Source organism: Leptonychotes weddellii, chromosome 9 (genome assembly GCF_054177405.1).
Source record: "Leptonychotes weddellii isolate Sample4059 chromosome 9, ASM5417740v2, whole genome shotgun sequence".
Lineage (NCBI taxonomy): Eukaryota > Metazoa > Chordata > Mammalia > Carnivora > Phocidae > Leptonychotes > Leptonychotes weddellii.
This window is the reverse complement of record NC_138377.1, coordinates 12,513,337-12,536,181: the sequence shown is the minus strand read 5'-3', so window position 1 is coordinate 12,536,181 and position 22,845 is coordinate 12,513,337. Positions and strand designations below refer to the sequence as shown.

The 22,845-nt window shown below is 44.1% G+C and overlaps 1 protein-coding gene across 7 annotated transcripts in view; it reads right to left on the bottom strand.

The window, feature by feature from the left end:
• The window catches only part of FOXN3 (forkhead box N3), a 380,637-nt gene that overhangs the window by 135,131 nt on the left and 222,661 nt on the right, over positions 1-22,845 (bottom strand). For all 7 annotated transcript variants that reach the window (XM_081830069.1, XM_081830068.1, XM_081830074.1 and 4 more), the window contains one exon: positions 22,094-22,230. In XM_081830069.1, coding sequence (XP_081686195.1) covers positions 22,094-22,230 — 137 coding nt within the window. The remainder of the gene's footprint in view (positions 1-22,093; positions 22,231-22,845) is intronic.

Genomic DNA, 22,845 nt, shown 5'->3' with positions numbered 1-22,845 from the left:
AAGGACTGAAGGGGAAACACAGTGGAAAATGGAGGGAGCCCATCCCTGGCAGAGAGCAGAGCATGCCGGGGGGTGGGGGGGTGAGCACGCTTGGCAACCAAACCGCGAGGGGTCCAACTTTGGCTCTGCCGTTTACTAGCACTGTGACCTTGGGTCTGTTTTCGAGACACATTATAGGGACACAGAACCCCGGTGTGTGGCCCCCTTTAGCATGCAGCCTTTATGCCTCAGTTTCCTCATGGTGCTCCTGACAGCTCCCCAGATACAGACTCTCAATGTTTTCCAACCTGCTATCAACATGGTATAGACGTGAGGTACAGGGTCATCACCACCACCTGGTGTCTGTGAGCCACTCAAGACTTTAAAGGGGCAAAATGGAAAGTCTCCACCAAAACGAACACACAGATTTTCAGCTTTGGCTGGCATCACTACCCAAGCAATGCGTGCATTAGCCGAAGTGATTTGACTGATGGATGGCAAAGAAATTCTCGAAGTTTCATTGTTGTTTCAATTGGTTAAATCGGCACCGTTACAGAATAGAAATTATTAATACTTCCAGACTGGTGGGGGACATGTCTCTAACTTCGCTTAAAGAGAAAATGCTACTTCTCCTTTTGAAATATTTATCACTAGGCAGCATGCTGGAAGCATTAAGATAACCACAACCTGAACATACTGATTTGGTTTGAAACACCTAAAAGGGGTGTGTGTGTGTGTGTGTGTGTGTGTGTGTGTGTGTGTGTGTGTGTGTGTGTGTATTGTGTGTGTATACACACACCCACATCTTTACCAGTTTAGGGCAAAGTAGTAGGAAAAAGAAAGCTATAGAGTAGTGAATGGGAAGGGAAAAGGGGAGCTATCTTCTGGGGAGAAAACATGGGAATATAGAAATTAACAAGGTTCAGGAGGAGGAATCAGCAAAACAGCCTTTAATCCTGAGCTAAAAGCTTACGTAACTTTCTCGTTTGATGTCTGAACCCCAGGGATGCACACAGACCCACATGCACAGGTCCCCTAAAAACCAGAGGACAGTAAGAACCCGCTGCTCTGAGTGAGCATCCCGCACGAGCACCACAACCGCACACAAGTTTACAGAGAAAACTGAGCAGTTCAGATGCCAGCCCCATTTCCTAAATTCAACCGTGCACACGAACCACCTGGGGATCTGGTTAAAAAGCAGGTTCCTTTTGGGGCGCCTGGGTGGCTCAGTCTGTTAAGTGTCCAGCTCTTGGTTTCAGCTCAGGTCATGATCTCAGGGTTGTGAGATGGAGCCCCACTTCAGGCTATGTGCTCAGCGAGGAGTATGTTTAAGATTCTCTCCCTCTCCCCCTGCCACCCCCCCTCCCCACTTGTGCACTCTCTCTAAAATAAATAAACCATTTTTTAAAAAAAAGCAGGTTCTTTTTTGTTACCTCTACACCCAACGTGGGACTTGAGCTCACAATCCCAAGATCAAGAATCATGTGCTCGATGGAGCCCGCCAGGCACCCCCAAAAAGCAGGCTCTGACCCAGTAGATTGGAGGTGATGTCTGAGATTTTGAATTTCTCACAAGCTCCTGGGAAAAGCAGACCATGAGCCCTTGAGCCACAGGCAGGCCCCAGAGCCCTCCTATCCAATGCACTCCTTATTTGTCCAATGTGATCAGTTCAGTCAAATGAAAATTAAATGAAATTAAGAATTCAGCTCCTCCCTCAAATTGGCCACATCTCAAGTGCTCAGTGGCCACCATGTGGCCAGTGGCTGTGCATTAGACAGTGCAGACAGAGAACATTTTCCACCATCACGAGAAGTTCTACTGGATGGCGCTGCTCCCAGAGCTCTTACTCCCTCATTCATCCCCCACCACCCACACACACACAGGATGAGTCCTTTCTGCACGCGTGCTTTGACTTCTAACTCTGCGCTGTATCAAAGATTCCCTGAGGCACCAAGGAACTCAGGCCACTGGGTCCTTTCTCTCATATTCCTCATTTCATACAAGAGTAAGAGGTAAACCATTCAATACGGAGCAGAGTGGAAAACCACTATATCCATAAAAGGAATATGCTGCTAGAAGGTAAAGGAACTGCAAATGGACACAGTTATTGAATATCTTTCTATAAGGGACATTACCTACTATGTCACTTGAGACCCGCCACCCATCCTGGAGAGCAGGTATTACTGGCTCAGCTTTACAGATGAGTGAATAGACAAGAGCAGAGGCTTCGCTACCTCCCCAAGAGTCGCAGACCTAGTAATGGCAGCAGACTGCTTGGTGCTAGAGGTGTGTGGCTGCCAAGGTCACGCTCTATCCTTGGGGGCTGTGGAAACCACGCTGGGCATTATTTATGACTCTCAAGGCCCAGGCCCAGCCCCCTGCCCTGCCCAGTTAGATACGGTAGCTAGAGCGCCTGAAGACAGGTGTGGTAGTATCTCCAAGACTGAAAAACAGCCCCATCCAAGATATTATTCATGCAGATTTAGAGACACGGTCACAGAGAACCTTTAATCCAGAAAACACTTTAATCAATGATCAAAAGCAAAACAAGCTATTTATCTCATGGATTCTCATTCAACAATTATTTACTGAACAGCTGTGCCAGGCATTGTGTGTGTCCTGGAGGTAAAAAAGGAACAAAACTAGAGACCCCTGCCTTCCTAACATACACCTTCATTTATAGATACAACCAAAGCGAATACTTTTCCTAAACCAGAACCCTGTACATATTCTATGCCTAATTTCAACTCTCTAGATACTTAAATATTCAACAATGAGACACAAATAAGAGGCATGTGTATTTTCAATCTCATGAGCTGTCCAGAATTTTCATTTTGCTGCCTGTGTTGTTCTGAGAAGGCCAATGACCAAATCACAACTCCTCTTGGCTCAAAAAGATCCTGTCTCTTAAGTTACTTGAACACTTGCCCATTTCACAATCTACAATCCTCCAAGTGCCTGAGAAGTCACCATGAGTGGAGCATACCCTCACAGGCACACTGGACTTTAGTCAAAAGTAATGAATTTTGTGATAGCAAATTGATCTCTCTTGTTCCCACAACGCAGACTCTGCCGAGAGAGCAAACAAACACGGCCGTAACAATTAATTGAAAAGAAAGGGTCTAATTAAATTTTTATATTAGTGTGCATAATAGCTAGAAATAGTAAACACTGCTTAAAAAAAAACAAAAAGAATGAGAACTATACAACAGCTAAAAGCTCTACAAGCTCTTCAGATAACCAGCAACCACCTTTCACTCTTTAGGTGCCTACACACAGCTTCATCTTATTTCCTAACCTGCAGTAAGTGGCATGAAGCAGGAAGACTAGAGAACTGTGAAATATTTAACCACTTACAATTCAGTCCAATTCCACAACTATTTATTGAGTGCTTCCCAGCGCCTGACACTGTGATCCATCAATTCATTCCCCCAACGTTAACCAGGTATCCAATACACATGCGTGCACACACAACCTGACCCAGGTCGTGGGGTCTTTCCAGGTGGTTAAACACAATCACAGCTCTAGGAGATCATTACAATCTTGTAAGAGAAATGGCACATGAACACACAGGACCACAATATAAGGCAATATCTGCCAAGTATCATTCAGGTGATTGAGGAAATCTTTTCGGATGGGCAGTGAAAGATCACATAATGGTTTCTTGACAAAGGTGAGATTTATCTGCAAGACCATCATTGAAATGTTAATAAGGATGCAAAGTGTTTTGAAGAAAGGAGAATACTCCAAATATTTCTCTCCCGTTATTACATAACACGCATAGGACTACAGATCTTATCCCTGACTGGGCATCCCTTGCCACGAGTTTGCCTACAGCCATCCCTGAGGTTACCAGCCCTGGTAACCTGGGGATGGAGCTTACAGGATCCAGAAGTGACAGATGTGAAGACAAGGTTTAAATTGGACAGCAAACTTAACGTACTGCTTCAGGCACAGAGGGAATGAATAACCTCTACCTAATGAGTTTATGTAATTCTGGAGGTAAACAGAAAGATATAGGTAAAAGGCACCTACCCCCAAAAAGGGCACCTACCTTACCTCCCAAAAAGCTTTGAGGAAAGAAGCCCTCCAAAGGTGATGGGTCTGTTTAGAGATAGCATCTTTCTTACGGAGCTTCAGGGCAAAACATCTGTTTCAATCTTTCAGACTGCTGGTCTACCCCTTAAATGGGGCCTCGAAGTGTTGCAAAGGCTTCTGACCTCACCAGAGTTATCCAAGTCTCCTCACCAGGCACAAATGAGCAGGAACCCATTTAAAAACTTACTATAAATCCTCCTCACAAAGACTGGCTCATCATGAGGTTCCTAGCACTAAAATATATCATGATGATATTTAATAATTATAATATGGTTGTTATTATAATAAGCATAGACTGCTGGAGTCAGAAGGGACCTCAGAGATGATGTAAACCATACATATTGTTTTACAAACCAGAAAGATGAAGTGACATGGATAAGGGCCCACAGCTAATCAGGGCCAGTGTCAACATAAAAAAGCCCAAGTTTTCCGACTTCCAGAGCAGTGCTCCCTCAGACTGCATGCTAACACTTTCTGAAATAGTCATTAACTGTGCTTGTTTCTTCAGACTTGGGAAGAGCTTCAAAATATGCAGGGAAGTTAAACCACTGCCCTTTGCATAGATAACAGAAAACAATCCTCACGTTACATTAGATTTATTTATAAGTCCGTCTTTCTAACTAGTGTGACAGGAAACCTGGCTCAGTCATCTAAGTGACTTGCACAAAGCATGGCACACGGGAGCTCCAGCAACACTGGATGAATGAATAAAGAAACATCCAGCTACTCCAGCCTAGGGGAAGAAAATGGATGCTTTGCGTTTTGGAAGATGGAACTTGGGAATCCATTTAGGGCTCTGTGACAAGTAAGGAAAACACAAAGAATCCCATGGTCTCAAACAACTCTTACCACTATAGGAGGGGAACTCAACAGAAGTACCCATATCATGGCCATTTAATAAGATGAAGAGCAGGTTATCATCCTCCACTTAGATGTGGGAGAGAAAGACACAGGAATGAAATAAATAGCTTACATCATCCGGCCATGACAAAGTCCTCAACAGCTAAAACTTAAAACACAGCAGAAGGTACTTGGAGCTTGCCACTGGCTCTCAGCCAGGGGTGATTTTGCCCCCGAGGGGACGTTTTTGATCATCACAAGTTGGGGGATGCTACTGGCGTCTGGTGGGTAGAGGCCAGGGATGTTGCTAAACATCCTCCAATGCACAGGGCAGCCCCTGCAACAAAGAATTACCTACCCCCAAATGTCAAGAGTGCCAAGGTAGAGAAGCCCCGAGTTATACTTCCAACTCACAAGATCATGCTAAGGGTTTTGAGGTCGTTATCATGATGTGTTGCCCCCATTCAGGAAGATTCCACCAGCCATGTTTCCGAAGCTCTCCCTGAGCTTCCAGTAAACCAAGTTAAATATCCTCACTGGTCGAGTAAGACGCATTTTCTCCCAGTTTCCTTTACTGTGGATGCCAGCTTGAGGCCCGCAGAGATCCCAACAGGGAAGCTGCAAGCAGAGACCTGCTGTTTGTCAATACCTGTGTGGGGACCGGACACAAAAAGGGGCCTGCCTGAGGGGTAAGAAAGCTCCAAAGTCCTCAAACAGAGCCGAGGGGCGACTCCCAGCTGTTGCAAATTTTATGGGCAGAAACTGCCTTGCATTAGGGGTTTCAAAACCCTGTCGGCTCCAAGGAAGAAACACACAACCATTCTCCACCATCCAGCTACCCTCACACTCGTTTCTGGTTCACCCTGACTCTTCAGATTCTCATACGCAAACATGTGAAGCAAGAGCAGAGAGTGGACACAGCAGGAATCACTATAACCAGCTTGTGGGTAGTAGCATTGCTCTTAAATTGCTATTTGCAGCAAGCCTGGAGGTCTTGTGAAGACAGAGGCAGAAGCAAAGCAAGAAAAGGCTATTTGTCTCCGGGTCGGGGCTAATGACCAACTGATGAAAGGGTGAAACCATGGGAAAAACCATGAAATATGTTTCTGCTTGACCTTCCAAAAAGCAAATTGTTGGTTTATCCAAATGTTGCAGTTGGAAAATCAGAGCTATTAGCACAGGAAAGGTCACATGCTAAGCGTGACTCGCTGCTGTAAAAATGCATCACCTACGGAAATGTTAGCTGTTGTCACCTGCCAGGCATTCTAGAATCAGGGTCACCCGTGGCCACACTCTGCACCAGGGAATCCTGACAGCAGGGAGCCCTCACTGTTTGCCCCAGAATCCTCGGCGCCTGGGCCCAGACACGCACACGGGGAGCTCCGAAGGAATGAACGGAGGTTAGGACATAAAATAAGGTCTGTCTGAAAGAAACGCTGTGTTGCTTTTATCATCAACTATTATGATTCTTTTTTGAGGCTCAGTTCTTTTAAACATTATTAGTGTGATAAAATAGCCATAACATAAAAGTTGCCATTTTAACCATTTCTTGAGTGTGCAATTCCGTGGCCTGGAGTACGTTCCCAGTGCCGTGAAGCCATCAGCACCGTCCGCCTCCGGAACTTTTTCATCATTCTGAACTGAAACTCTGTCCCCCGGAAACACTGACTCCTGGTTCTCCCCTCTCCACCGTCCCTGGCAACCTCTAATCTACTTTCTGTCTCTATGAGTTTGCCTATTCAAAGGACCTCATCCAAGTGGATTCACACAACACCTGTCCTTTTGTGTCTGACTTACGCCGCTGAGCATAAAGTCAAGGTCTGGCCATGTTGTAGCAGGTTTCAGAATTCCATTTCTTGTTAAGGCTGAATAGTATTCCATGGTCCATACAAACTAGATTTTGTTTATCCATTCATCTGCTGATGAATATTTGCATTGTTTCCATCAATGCTGCTTTTTAAAAGGGATGATGTGTGGATTTGGCGGCGCCCTGGCGTAGGTGGGAGAGGATAAAGAGTAGACTTAGACTATGTCCCTGACTCCCCACGTGATCCTGACACCCATTTCAGTGTTTTCACTTGTAAAATTGAGGAACTGTTACACTGATGTTTTCCAAGAATTTTTTTGGTCATCATCTACAGTAAGAAATAGAGTTCTCATTATGACTGAGTACACACAAACCCACATATATAACTGAAACAGTTTCACAAAATGACATTTACCCTCCTATGTGCAAAGCGTTCTGGTATTTTCTATGCTATTCTGTTATTTTTTGTTTAAAAAAAAGGATGGTTGCAACCCCTAAATTGATTTCACAACCCATTATCGAGTGGCGACCCACCTACTTTTGTAACACCCTTATTTGAAGTTACTTGTTCCCAAATTGGTGTTCCTTGGACTGTGTTGATTAAGTGTGCCCCCCCAAAAGCGTTTGTTTAATAGTGTGGGAAACATCTGAATTACCTCATCACAAAGAAGTTATAATTTCCCAAAGTTACATTTCCCAAACTTACTGACCATGGAAAACTTCATGTATAACTCGAAAGTAAAGTCCTAACATCTCTGGAAACTGTTCGCTGTAGTACCCAATTGGGGAACACTAAACTGGGTGATTTTTGGTTATTTTCTGCTCCAACATTTTATGAAATAGGACAGTAATTCTCAACATGATTTTCCTATTCATGCTACGGGAAGCAAATATGCCCCATGGCAACCAGAGCTCCTAAGGCAGTGATTTTAAATACTACATCTGATGCTCCATAAATTTAAAAGAAAATAATCAACTTAATTTTTCAGAGAACTTTAATGTGCACAGCAAGTTGAGTGGAAAGTCCCCCCAACACATACAGCCTCCTCCACCATCAACATCCTGTATAATTTCTTAAAAGCTTCTCTAGTGATTCTGAATTCTGATACCCTACCCCTTATTCCCTTAATGCTGATCTGGAGACATTGTTAAAACCAAATTTTCCAAGATTAATTGCAAACAGCCCAGTGGCATAGCACGTTAATTTCAGTTGATTCTCTCAAATTGAGCATCATTCCTACACCTTTTTAAACTACTGAAAACATCCTCCCATGGGGCATTTTGCCACCAAGCAGTCCGTCCGACCTGGCACATACAAACCAAAATGACCAGCAGAGCTCACCAGTCCCTACAACCTAAGTCTTGCCTTAGCAAATACGCAGTTCCAGAGCACTGTTCTGAGAGCTACTTACAGCTTAGTTTGATATACCTGAGTCAACCAGAACTGGTCAGGTATTTTGGGAAGAATCCTCATGGCTTATTCCTTGACAAATTAAAATTAATCCTGTGTCTTTAACCCATCTTATGACTTCAATGTCAAATAAAGGATGATAATTGCATGTATTCGTTTTATTTGACAAATATTTACTGAGTCCATACATATTAAAGGTTCAGGCCAGTGGTTGGTTTTGTTTTTTGTTTTTTTTAAAGAACATTAACAAAATATATTGCTTTAACAACAAGGACCAAAAAAAAAAAACCAAAAAACCCTCAAACCCAAAAGGTGGTTAGCCCCTGTCAGATCTCCCCACAGACATATTTTTTTAAATTACACATAAAAAATGATTAGAAAGATAGTTGTATGACCAAGAAATAGACTCTTAACTCCAGAGAACAAACTGATGGTGGCCAGAGGGGAGGTGGGTGGGGGATGGGGGACATAGGTGATGGGGATTAAGGAGGGCACTTGCTATGAGGAGCACCGAGTGATGTATGGAAGTGCTGAATCTCTATATTGTACACCTAAAGTGCTATAAAACTGCATGCTAACTATACTGGAATTAAAATTAAAAAGTTAATAAAATAATAAAAAAAAAAAGATAGTTGTATGGCCATTTATTCCCAAGGATGACTGTTTAAGCAGGCCTGTAGGAAAAAGCAAGACAAAACCCTAATTATCTCTAACAGTGGACAAGGCAAGTGCTAATACTGTGAACTTGGAATTTCTTGTTTCTTATTGAACAGCATAAATAATCTCCAAAATCATGAAGTGATCTCCAAATCTCAAGTCTGAGAAATGTTGTGTGAGTCTCTCCCGTCCCACACTGACTTGTCTATTTTTGTTTGAAACAGAAGCGATCCTCACACACATGGCATACCACACGCATGTCCCGTGGTCCTCTTAGGCACGTCTCTCCCCATCTCCCTCAACAATGCCTTCCTCCATCCACACGGCTCAGAACCCACTCCCCCACCCAGCCCACGGATCTCCTTCCAGATGCCTCTGCTCCTTCCTCTCTGTCCTCGGTTTCAGACCTTCACCCCAATGGCTTCATCTACTGCAGTGGCCTCCTACCTAGTCTCGCCTCCATCTGTCCTGCCCTCTTCATAAAAACCTAAAATGCCGTTGAGAAAGTGATACGCCATTTCTCCTTTTCCAGGCTCACCTCTTCAAAAACTAGATGCTGGAGAGTATCTCCATTAGAAGGCAGTGACCACAAGATGCCCAATTATGGCAGGAAGAGCTGAATCTCTGCCGTCAGAATAAGGAGACTAGGCTGGCTCGGGTCCCCGCTTGGCCAGCAGCGGGCACAGGACACCTCTCTGCGCTAGTTCTCTCGAATGCAGGACAGTGAAAGATCAATTTCACTGGACCCTCTAAGAATTTACACAGACTGCATATATGATGTCTGTTAGGCCAAGCCTGGCACAGAGTAGGTGTTTAATAAACGCTTGGTGTCCTGCCTCTCACCCACATTCCAGAATCAAACCACAGTTCAGGGTTCACAACAGGAGGGACTAACTGAATTGAAAATTCTTTCTAATCCCATACTGCTAAAAAGCGGACATCCTTAGCCCATTTCTTGTTAGGTCTAGACTATTCGATGGAAATAGATTTTTGCTTTACTCTGCATCAAAGAGCTGTTTTACAGAAATTCAGGCTGGTTTTCCTCTAACTCTGACTTCAACAACTCTGATGACAGAACAGCCACATCTAAAAGGGGCGGGCAAGAGGGGGCGGCGTCGGAAAGAGGGAACTTCAAAGGGATTTAATAAGATTCCACTGGAGTTACCATAGGTCCAAGCCTTCCTTTCTCTAGCACAGTCCATTAAAGAGCTGGAAGGAGGACCTGCTCAAGCGAGGGGGTCCTGAGCTGGTCAGGCCACGAGGTACATCACCAGCACAGCCCCCGCAGAAGCCAGGGTACCATGTATTTGTGAGTTCTGAACACAGATTTTCGAGTTACAAAGAACAAGATCTTCATCTTTTCGCAGGTAGGGAAGGCTACCATTTGGGTGACTTCTTTCCTAAGGGATGCAAGAAAAACAGTGAGGTTTCCCACGTGAGAGAGAGAGAGGCAAGATCTGGTGCAGGGAAGAGCCGGGCTTTGTTCTCATCAAAGAGGAAAAGAATGTAGGGGGAGAAACTAATGAGTTACTGCCAAGAGATTTAAACACGGATTATGTATCTGCTAGAGAATGAGCACAATGGACTGTTGGGGCCAGCCTGTGGTGAAAACTTTTCCCATTATGATCGGGGAAGGCAGAGCCGGAGCGCCTCACCTTTCAAGGGCTCTGTCCTGCAGGAAGTGTACAGGGGAGGCGTCTTCTCAGGGAGGAATCATGAATGAGAGACCAAGCTGGGGCGGTTCCTGGCCAGCACCACCTTAAGCCCATTTGCATTTTCTATGGCAGCTGCAAAATGTTTAGTCCTCTGACAATATTTGGTGCCTTGGAGTCAACAGCCTGGAATTTACCACCTTTCCATCCCAGAGTAGCCTGATGGCTCTCTTAGGGCTTCAGGAATCACCTGGCCCAAATCCACAGGCTTTGTGATGCCCAGAGGTACACCAGGGCCCTGGCAGACAGATAAGAAGATGGAAAGCCAGAAGCACTAACACTACAAAATCCCTGAATTATCTTTAGAGGGAAGGGCTACAGAGCGGAGCCTCTCCCGCCCACCTGCCTAGGTCCCTTACCTTGTGACGGTAAAGACGAAGAAGGTGGCCAATTTTTCTGGCATCCCTGAGCAGCTAGAAGAAATATTTTGCACTCTTCTATAATCTGTGCTCTGCACTCTAAGAGAAATCATCAATAAATATCTTTTGAGTAACACCTGTATGCAGGGTTCTGTTTAGAGCACTGGGAGTGAGAACTCAAAGAGAGTACTGGTTTTTATAGATCCTAAATCTTGTGGAAACTATCAGAATACAAAGTGTAAAAAGGCATTTTACATTGCAAACCCATCTATACAAGGGCTGCATTGGTATGCCACTGGGGCAAAAACAAAACTATGCAATTATCAAAAGGAAAGTCTGGGGATGGTGAGGAAGGAGCAATTAAAATGTATTGATTTTCTGTGGGCCAGGCACAAGTGATAAGCATTTGATATGCCCTTTCACTTCATTTAATGCCTACTGCACTCCTTTGAGGTAGGTATTATGATATCACAAAAGGAGTGACAAAGGCAGGTCTTCGGAGAGGCCAGGTAACTTGTCCAAGATGGCACAGCCCAGGCGAGGTTCTAACCTGCATGTCTCTCTGAGACTTGCTGGGATTTGCTCAGAGCCCAGTTCCAAGGTGGATGGCCCGCAGGAGCGGGTGGGCGGGCTCCAGTCCTGGTCTGGGTCAGCCGTGTGGGACTCTCAAGTCTGGCTCCATTGCATGTCCTCTTGTGCGTGGCAGAAGGACCTGCCCGAGGTACCAAGGCTCATCAGGCACAGGCCCAGAACAGAGCACCTTGTCTGACCTCTCGTCTACCAAAGGGGTGGGATTCTGACAGGTGGGGAGGTAGGGGAGAGCTGGGGAAGCCAGCACCACACTTGAAGAGCTTGGGATCTTTAGATCTTTCTCATTCTTCTGCTCCCCAGACTTCTCTCTTCCTCCTGAGGATATCACAGCTGCTGCGTCCAACAGTCCACCTGCAGGACCAGCGGGAGTCCACTCCACAGCAAGTGCTGGGAGGCAGAACGCTGGGCAGGGGGCTGTGGGCCTGAGGAACTCACCAAGCTGGCCAGAACACCCCCCTCCAGTGAGGGACTCTGCTGGAAAGTTTAAAAGGGGGAAAGCCTATGTGCCTCGGTTTCTCTATAAGCTGAAAAGGGGGTGTGTGTGTCAATTTCTAGCCCAAAAGAATCCTAAGATTAAAAAAAAAAAACAAAAAAAACCTCTGCTCTCCTTATAGTTAAAAAAGAAGCCCATCACTCCCAAGCTCCACAATGGCAGAAGGAAGGGGGTAGGGAGAGGAGGAGGAGGAGAGGGAAGGAGGTGGAGAAGACTGCTAGAAGTCTTTTCGTTGTTTTCTTCTGAATGGGTTTTTTTCCCCCCATTCACATTTACTCCTGCCAAACTAGATGGGGAATGTGTGCTGGGGAGTGAAGAGAACTCAAATTTGTCACAGAGATATGGGTAGAATAAGCAGCTGCTTAGCAGACTTTGACCAAAACTTTCCATTCAAAAGCAGATAAACACACAGTGAGCATGTCTCAACTTGGGACTATTGTGATTAAGCAACTCAATCTAGAAAGATAAGGATTAAGAAATGTGTCCAAATGGTTTATGGATGTTTTTTCCACATGACTTAAAAATCAGAAGGAGTTAGCAATTAACTAAATTTCTGATGCTTCTCACACTCTTTCCACACCTTTCACATATATGGCAGGGTCTCAAAGATGGTTTGACAAATAATGTGACATGGGCCTTACATAAGAAAAAAAGGTTAAGAATGTGATCAGAGGCTCTGGCCAAAAACATGTGATTCTACAGAACAAGGACAGCACTTTGGCTCTCGCGTGGAGATTTATACAAAGGGTGGGTGTTGCTCTCATTAATTCAGTGGATAAACAATAGGAGGAAAGTCCAGATGATTTGATGGACAGCTTTTGGAAATGATCTTCTGCTTGGCAAAACACTGCAGTGATAATTTTATTCACACGGAAGGAAATGTAAAGAAGTGTCACTAAAACAAGGGAGGTAATTATAGGGCATGAATCAAAAAGCTGGATGACACAGAATAAAGAGTAACTAAATTAGTCCCATCACGGTCTTGAAATCCGATCTTAACAATTTCAGGCGAAAAACCTGACCTCTCCTTTCTGAGTAAGAAAGCCAGGCATATTTCCCCTAATGTTTTGTTTCCAACATAACAAAACCCATGCTATAGAGTGGGACTCCATCCTTGGACTGCTACAGCAGCTCGACAGACTCAGAGACAGAACATCTCAAGAGCTGGAAGGGAGAACCTTGCAATTCTCTAAGCAGTAATTCAATCTCTCCCAAGGACCCCGGCAACTGGTCCACTAATATCCCCAGGGGTAGCTCGTTCACCCATCAATCCAAACATTTACCCGTCAACCCAAACATGCATCCAACCCCTGCTTTGTGTCTGGCACAGTGTTAGATGCTGTTCTATCCAGGGAGAGCTTCTTTAATTGAGCCCAAATCTTTCTTTCCATAACTTCAACCCAATAGATCCAATCCCTCCCTAGGGGAAGCTGAAGATGGCAGGTATGCTGACCTTCTGAAGGCGTTCTCCAGATTACACATCCCCAGCTCTTCCTTGCCCCCCCCAGCCAGCCTGACTGCTTTCTGCATCATCTCAAAGTGCCCTCCCATCTGGACAGAAACTCCCCAGTGAGGTCTGATCCACACTGAAGGTGGGAATTACTGGCCATCACATCACTTGTTCAAACACTCATCTTTTATTAATACTATCTAAGACCACCTACAACGCCCTTTTGACCAACATGATTCACTGCTGATACACTAACAGTAAACTAATCCTTCCCCCATTCTATCTTCCTCAAATCTTTTATGAATGATGGGTTCCACTACGGCTAAATCTAATCATATTACACCTCTCTGTTTAACCCCCCTCCTTTTTTAATCTATAAAATCCAGAAGTATTTAGCTGTAATGGGAAGATGAGGAAAGAGGAGGCTTTTACACACAGCACTGGTGGGTTTTTCTTTTCTATTGTGATGAAAAATTTGCCAATTTTACGCTGCTGCAAAACAAAGAATATGCTGCCTGTTGTTTCACACTGTACATCATTGATTTCAGGCATTTTTGACAGTTCTTTCATATTTCGAACACAGAGATCAATTTCTCCCCCTCTGGGAAGGTGAGGAGTTTGACAAACATGCAGAATGTAGGTCAGCCCCACTTTAGAGACACGGCCTAGCGATGCCTAAGATGCTCTGATGAGGAATCTGCCCCGTCCTCCAGTCCTCCTCCAAGCCTCTGGTCCTCCACTGGCTCTTTGGAACAGCAAACAAACGGGAAGAGAACCGGGCAAAGACCCCAGACTCCTGGTGGGTCCATCGACACCTCGACCTTCTAACCGGGAATTAGGGACACAGAACCTCTTCGTTATCCATCATCTCAGGAGTTAGGTTGACAGAAATGTTATCAGTAGATTTTAAGAGCTCCTAACACTTCTGCCATTAGAATACAAACCAGGGACTGAGGGCACCCAAGGAGATCAGAGGACCAAACAGTAAGTGTGTCGCTCTCCCAACCATGAGCTTTACTCAGCACCTGAGTAAAAATGGATGTCATCAGCCCTGCTGCTTCAACATTCAACCTTCAAAGCACGTGGGGAAACAGAGTGAAATTGGATGACTGGGCGCAATATTCACACGATACGCCTAGTACCTAAGTGCCAACGATAACGGGCTGTTTTCCATTTAAATAAAATAATGTAGGACCGAACGAGAAGGAAGTGTACAAAGAACAGCATAATGAAGGCAAAAGGCTAAGATTAAAAATACTCTGTGACCAACTCAGAAAATATAATGGAAGTCAACAGATAGTATGATCTGATATGCAAATAAAATTACAGCCAACTAATGGATTTTCAAAGCTCACACTGTAAATGAGCACTGTTTTTCTTAATATGCAAGAGTGAAACCCTACAATGTTAAGCCTTTTCTACTCCCTGTCTTGCCAAATTTTTAACAAAATAAACTTTATATTCGGAAGTACCACCATTAGAAAACCTTGTCATTCAATCCAATAGCTATTTTACCGCATTAATTTAGCATATCCTTCTACATATTAAGCACAACGAAGCTTCATATTGATTTTTTGTAATTATTTTTAAAAAAATTACTCTAAGCAAAAAGTTGCAATTTAGGCATACTCTTTCAAAATACATCATACCTCACTCACCCTTTTAAATTAAATGTACAGAGATAAGTGTATTGAATATGAGAATTTAAAAAACTACTTACAGTTTCCGTCAAATATATTGCTTACAAGTAAATATTAGAAATGTAATTATGATGCAACTGATCTAAACCCTCACATTCTTTTTCATGCTTGGCCGAATTAAAACTTGCAACGACACGACAATCTAACAATTAAACTCCTTTAGTGCAAGTTAAAACTGATCTTATTGTGGTTTTACAGTTCTTCTGCCAACGATTAAATGCACACCACTCTGAATAACTGGAAAGAAAGATGCCTTGTAAGTTAAAAAATTATTGGATGCTATCCAAGCAATGAATAAGCTCTTCCTTGCTGTGTGCAAATTCAGCATTTTGGTGGGGGAATTAACACAGTTATGTTAACAAGCTTAAGATTCTAAGGATTTTCTAATCTTCTAATTGTCTAAAAGGATGAGCTCCCTAAACACCTCTCCTTCCCACCTCCTCCCAGTGCAAACCCCCATCCGCCATTACCAGTTCACTCCTTCAGCCAAAGCTCTCTTACCTGGCGAGGAATCACTGATAATTTCATTAATTTGAATATATACTGACCACTCTCTGTACAATTTCCCTGCCCTGCAGGCGCTTAAAAAAAATCATAAAGAACAAGCTCAAAGCACATGAACAGGGCAGCACTGCTGAGTCAGCAGGAAAATCAGCCATTTTCATTAAGACCCTCAGTATCAAAAGGCCAAAATCTTTGGAGAGGCCATTAACGTATTTTTCGTGGTTCATTAAATGGCTCTGAAGAGGCAAAAAGAAACATAAAGAGTTAAATGACAAGTCTGAATGTCCAGGATTTTATTTTTATTTATAGTTATTTATTTATTTATTTTTAAAGTTGGATCCAGGCCCAGCGTGGAGCCCAACATGGGGCTTGAACTCGTGACCCTGAGATCAAGACCTGAGCTGAGATCAAGAGTCAGACACTTAACCCACTGAGTCACTCAGGCACCCGCCCCAGGATTTTCTTTATTTAAAAAAAAAAAAAAAAAAAAGTGAGAGCAACAGACACTGTACTGTTTTGACTCTGCAAACTTTAGATAAATAAAGTCATCCAAAAAATGATTCTTTAAGCTTAGATCATCTAAGTCTTGTGGATTTTTCTAACTTTACACGTATTTGGCCACAATATACAAAATATAAAATATGCTGTGATTATTTTTAGAGTGAAGATATATTTAAATGACAAATGAAGGTAAGTTATGGAACAAAAGTCCCCTCACTCAGGACTCATGTTTAGCTAGATCCCCACCATGGCTAACCTACCACATAGACCAGAGGCATACAAGATGCTGAGGTATCTTTGCACATACCAAGGAAGCATGAAACTACACTGGCTCTGGCTCCTAAATGGGTTTTACTTTATTCAATTTCCCTTCTTGGGGAGCCCGGGTGGTGCAGTCAGTTAAGCACCCAATCCTTGGTTTCGGCTCAGGTCATGATCTCAGCATGAGATCAAGCCCTGTGTCAGGCTCCAAGCTCAGTGCAGAGTCTGCTTGGGACTCTCTCTGTCTCTCTCTCTCTCTCCCCCTCTCCCTGTGCCCCTCCCCCCAGTGTGTGCTCACTCTCTCTCTAAAATAAATCTTTAAAACAAATTCCCTTCTCTGAAAACTGATCATCCAGGAAACTCTCCATAAACCATACTTTTTGATTAATTATAAAACCTGTTCCTACCTACGGTGAGAGATGATTAAAATGTTTCTTCTATAAATTGATTTTGGATTGGTTCCTATACCAGAGAAGGTATGACATAAGATCCATCCACATACATACTTTTTAAAAACAACCTGTTGCCATAAACACTGTTATCTGACAGCCGCTGTTTACAGGGCACTAATCTAGTTGTAAAGTTTAAATGTCCCCACTATAAAACACCAAAATCGTAAAAGTTGGGGCCTCCCACTGGCAAACTGTCTATTTAACCATCAGATATGGAGAAAGGTTAGAAAATGAGAATTTCCTAAAAAGTTGGTGGGAGTATAGATTGGAACTGAGTGTAAAATTGGAAGGCAATCTGGCAATATCTATATCAAAAGCATTAAAATATGCATATCCTTTAACGAGAAATTCCATGTGCAGGAAGGAGGGGCATATGCAAGATAACCATTAAAATAGACAATAGGACTTTTCTGAAAGACTGCAGGCAAGAAACCCAAATATACCATCCCTCCCACCTGTTCCCAGGCCTAGAGTCTGAAGGCCACACTGGCCATGGCTGAGAGTCCTAAAGAAAGCCGATTTAGCGTGCTCAGCTGGAGTTCCCTGAGCTCAGCCCTGGGGACCTTACAAAGCAAAGTTGGGTGCCATTTCACAAAAATAAAGTTCCAAGAACTGTAATATCCAAATAACAGGCATGTCCCCTCATGTGGCTCTGCAGATCCTACAGAGAATGAGGTAAAAGCAAGAGCTCCCAATAATCAGCCCTTCAGACATAGGGTCATGATAAGAGACCTAAAGTCAGTCAGTCAAGTGCTCAGTGCCGCGGTGATCTGACTTTTCATTAGACCAAAAATGCCTTGGATATTTAAAATTGATAAACTCAACTAGCCTGTGTGTTGGGGGCTACTTTTTCTTCAATGGCAAAGTTACAAAGACAGCACCGAGTTCCCGGACACCCTTCAATCAGTTTCCCTAATGTTAAGAGCTTGCATGATTAGGGTACATTCGTCACAACTAAGGAACCAACACTGGTTGGTGGTACATGACCATCAACCAAACTGCATGGTTTATTCACATTCCACTAGTTTCTCCCCCATGTCCTTTGGGTTCCAGGAACTCGTCCAGGATATCACGTTACCCATTCAGTCTCTGGCGTCTCCCTAGCCTCCTCAGGTCTGTAACAGTTTTCCAGACTTTCCTTGCCTTTGATGACCTTGACAGCTTTGAAGAGTGCTATTCAGGGATTTTGTAGAGTGTCCTCCCCACCCCCGCCTCAGGGATAAAACTATCGTCTGACGTTTTTCCTGTGATTCGGCAGGGGTTATGGACTTGGGGGGCTCGGTGGGGAGACCACAGAGGTGAACCGTCAGTTCCAAGACATCGTATCAAAGGTGCTTGCTGGCAACCTCTCATCATGGAAGTCAGCTTTGATCACTTGGCCAAGGTGGTGGGTGCCAGGTTTTCCCACAATAAACCTCCTCTTCTGCTTCCTTCCATACTCACTCTGTGGAAGCAAGTCATTGAGTGCAGCCACTTGGGGTGGGGAGTTAAACTCCAACTCCTGGAGGGGAGGAGTAGCTACCGAGATTGTTTGGAATTCTTTTGTACAGGAGATTTGTCTCTATATCCATTTACTTATTCCATCATTTATTTACATCAGTTTGGACTCACAGATACTTACTTTATGTTTTGGGTCATAACCCAACAGTTATTTATTTTGCTCCTCAAATTGTCCCAGTTTTGGCCACTGGGAACAATTTCAGGTAGGCTCCTGTATCCCCCCACCATGCCCCCACTGTTTTGTTTTTGAATACCTCCTTACTTTCTCCATATTTTTACCAGTGAAAATGTCTTACTAAGAAAAGGGCTGTTACAGGTGAAATTGTCTGTGTCCCCTCCCACCAAGTTTCATGTGAAAGTCCTGGCCACCAGTACCTCAGAATGTGGTCATTGGAGGTCGAATTCGTTAAAATGAGATCATACTGGAGGAGGGCAGGCCCCTCTGCCAATTTGACTAGCGTCCTTATACAAAGGGGAAATCTGGATACAGACAGCACACCAGGACAGCACCACGTGAAGACGAAGGCAGGGATCGAGGTGATGCTTCTACAACCCAAAGAATGCCAGTGACCACCAGACACTAGGCCTGGAACAGACTGTCCCTCAGACTCAGAAGGAATCAACCTTGCTGACACCTGGATCTCTGACTTCCGGCCTCCAGAACTGTGAGAAAATAAACTTCTGTTAAATCACTCAGTTCTGGGGCGCCTGGGTGGCTCAGTTGGTTGAGCGTCTGCCTTTGGCTCAGGTCATGATCTCAGGGTCCTGGGATCGAGCCCCCGCGTCGGGCTCCCGGCTCATGGGGGAGTCTGCTTCTCCCTCTCCCTCTGCTCTGCCCCTTGCTCATGCTCTCTCTCTCTTTCTCTCGAATAAATAAATGAAAATCTTTAAAAACAGTGTTTTTAAATTATTAAAAAAAAAGCCACTTAGTTCTTAGTCTGTTATGCCTAATGTCACTGAGCTCTGCATTTCAATCACAAACAATTCACAGCTGGGGTGTCAAATGAAACAGGTACAGAGGGACAGCCTAGCAAACATCCAAAAGGGCACACTGGAACACGGCGCCCGGAGTCCACGAGCTACAGTATCGAGCAGCGTATATGGCCATGAACAACGTCCGGGGCAGCGTTTTCAGATGCCTCGTTTTCCCAGCAGTTTTTGGGCAGCTGCAGCTCGGGGCGGAGCTACTCGCCAGGCACACCGGCAAGCACCAGCACTGACCACCCATCTAGTGTAAGCACCACCTTCAGCATGCTAAGTACCAGCCCTGCCAATGCCCAGCACTTCCCAGGTGCCCAGATGGCAATGCTGCGAGGGGCTGACAGGTGACCCCCGCCTCACGGCACACGTGCCAGGTATTGTCAAGCCAGCATTTCTGGTCCCTATTTAATGACGTGCTTTGTCCCGCATCCATCCTCCCTAAGTCCCATCAACAAGTGGCCCCGAGGACTTAGAAGTGAACTACACACCACACTTCACTGTGAGCTATCCAAATATTGTATGGTCATCCAGTATTTAGGATCTTTAGCACAAACGCACACACTAGAGGATCCTGGAGCAAAATCTAAGCTCTGCGAGGAAGGGACAGTCATCTCCAGGACAGAGAAAGTGACCCGTCCTCAGACTGAAGACACGGAAGAGAGAGGCTAGCTAGAATCTGATACGCCATCTCACTCCACATCCAGTGACCTTTACGGAGGTGAAATCTGAGCGCCCGCATGGGTAGATAGAGAAACTTTTTTTTTTCCTTCAGTCACCCGGGAGAAGAGGAACTGGAGGTGACAGAGCAGGATCTGAAGTAGTCGACTGGAAATTATTTTCATCACAAAAGCTCTGGTTTGTCTGCATTTTTATGCTTATATTAAAAAATCAAATGAAGTCATTAAGCTTAGGCCAGCTCGGAAAGCCTCTGCCTGAGTCTGCAACCCCCAGAGCTCTGCCATAATCCTTCAAATTATTAAATAATTATTGCGTTTCCCTTGGGGTCACATTTGGCAACAAAATACTGTCTAAATGAACCAATGATATGACCCAGTGAATAACAGTTATGTTCTTAACGTCCTAGGAACAAAAGGCTATGAAATACTTCCAAGATACAAACTGGGGAGGAAAGTGAGGGTTTTCTGTGGGGTCTGGAGGGTGGGGGGCGGAGGGGATGGAGAATGACAAAGGAACGGGAGAATCTGGGGAAAATTCTAATAATGAGGGTCATCGCCTCCCCCATCAACCTCGGAGATCAGTAATTCTCCCATCCCAGGTCCCTTGCATCTCAGGCGTAGCTACAGCCACAAGGAGAAAACCAAGCATATGGCTCTGTCCTTCTGGACATTTCTACAATGTTGGCTGGGTTGCTCTGGAAAATCCCATTTTATCTCCTACAGCTATATGACCTCAAGTTGTCATTTCCAATAAAGTATGCTTGCGCTGATTTTTATGAACACAGACAAAAGCTGCTACAACCTTTTTTTTTCTCCCCCAAATCTTTCAAACCAACTGTAGTTGCTATGTAGGGTTATTTGTTTCTAAGGCAACAGCGTATATCTAAGTACTAATGGCCTGTCCTTTTGCCAGGCAACAAGCAGCCTTGTGATGCAACTGCACCTGTCTCGGCTACGCGTTACTATGGAGATGCTCCAGTTGCTATGGCTACCATCACGCTAATCGCCTAGCAAAGGCAGACATACAGCAGTCTTCCCCGAGAGCCCAGCTGTTCCTCCGCGTCTCTTGCAGAAGACTGATTGTCTAGGGCCTGTGATGGAATGCTTCTCAACTAAGATGCACAAGAACTTCATTAATGCAGTTTCAGAGGATCACCTGGTGCTCCCCTCTGCAGAGCAAACACCAGACAAGGGAAAGAATCTGCAAAGAAGTGGACTATAAAAATCACTGAAATCTACGAATCCACGCCATCCCTCACTGACATAAACTTGTAGCCCAAGGATAAGGTCTCTCAACTGGGTGGTTACAATAGAAACACTTCTTTACATTTAAAAACGAAAAAAATTTTTTTTCCAGGAGTGAGGAATATATTTACAACCCTGGCACTATGTGAGATAAAATCGATTTTAAAATTTGTATCTGTGTCATGTGGCTATTTTTTTTTTTTGGAATCTAACATAAACACCTTTATTTTATTTAATTAATTTATTTATTTATCTATTTTTAGGGACAGGCTTCCTACTCTCCCCTCCAATTACATCTTTGTAAAAATGGCACTATGACCTCACTGTCTCAACCCAAATGGGCATGTGAGGGGGAATGAAAGTCTCCATTGTTCTCTGCTGTTCTCCTTGAAGAGGCAAACACCAAGTAACCACAACAAAATGATCACTCTGGAGCACCGTCTACATGGAGACCAGGAATGACAACAATCAAGTGAGTCCTTCAGTGAACACCTGTAGACTCTCTCAGTCAGAGGCTGGGAAGACCGAAGTGCTTACCTGACTCATTCCTGTACTTCTATCCCAACAAACCGTGACGCATGGAGATGTTAAAGCTGTCAACTTTTCTTGGTAAATGTTTCTACCCAGGAAGACAGTATTTCGCCCACTGTGAAGCCTTCTAAGCACGTTCCTCCGAAGCAGCCAGAAGCGGTAAGGTTTGCAGGAAATACAACAGTGGGTATACCTCCAATAATACCTCATTTCTTTCTCATTTACCTACAGTTATTTTTCATATCATACAGCCTATTAAATTAGTTTCAGTGCCTGTCTCCACCAAAATAATGCAACTTCAGTAGACCAAAAAAAAAAAAAAAAAGGAAGTCTGAATTGCTTACCTTTGATATGCCTGAGGAGAGGCAGGAGGTGTATTGAACACGTGTGAGTATGGGTGGTAAGGTGTCTTTTTCAAAGCCTGAATTAGATTTTGTCTATATTCTGGGTCTATGCACCACAATGACCCTTTCCCAATGCTCTGCAAAGAAAATGAAAACATAAAAATGATTAATAAAGCAACATTCAGTATTCTGCAATAAGTAGATGAATAGCAATTACCACAGTTACTTATTTTTTAAAAGCCTCTCACTTACTTGTCATTGTTTGCCAGCCAGAAATATGTAATATTGGACACTGACCGGACGGCACCATAAAATGCACTTCGGTCTTACCTGGATTAAGTGTGGCAGACGAAATGAGCCTGCTATTCCCAGGGGATGCTGGTACAATAATACTGTAATTTTCATAGCCTGATGGCCCCCAAACTCAGATTCCTTTATTATTTTTCAGTGTCGACTCTGAAGGACATATGTATCCCCCGTTCTAAAAAATGCATTTTAAATTTGTCAGATTTCAAATGTGGAAAGAAAAAGAGGGCGGGGTACCCCCAAACTCCCACTGCCACTGTAAAACATTCGAGAGTTGTGTTTTTAAACCATCTTATTTCGGCACCACTTGGCAAAAAAACGGAAAGTAATCCACTTGTTTTTTCCTACTTACTCACAAAGAACGACATTTAAGCTTCAAATGGAATTCTGTAATTACCTTCCCCAAGAAACAAAAGAAATCAGGCGGGGGGGGGGGGGGGGGGGGA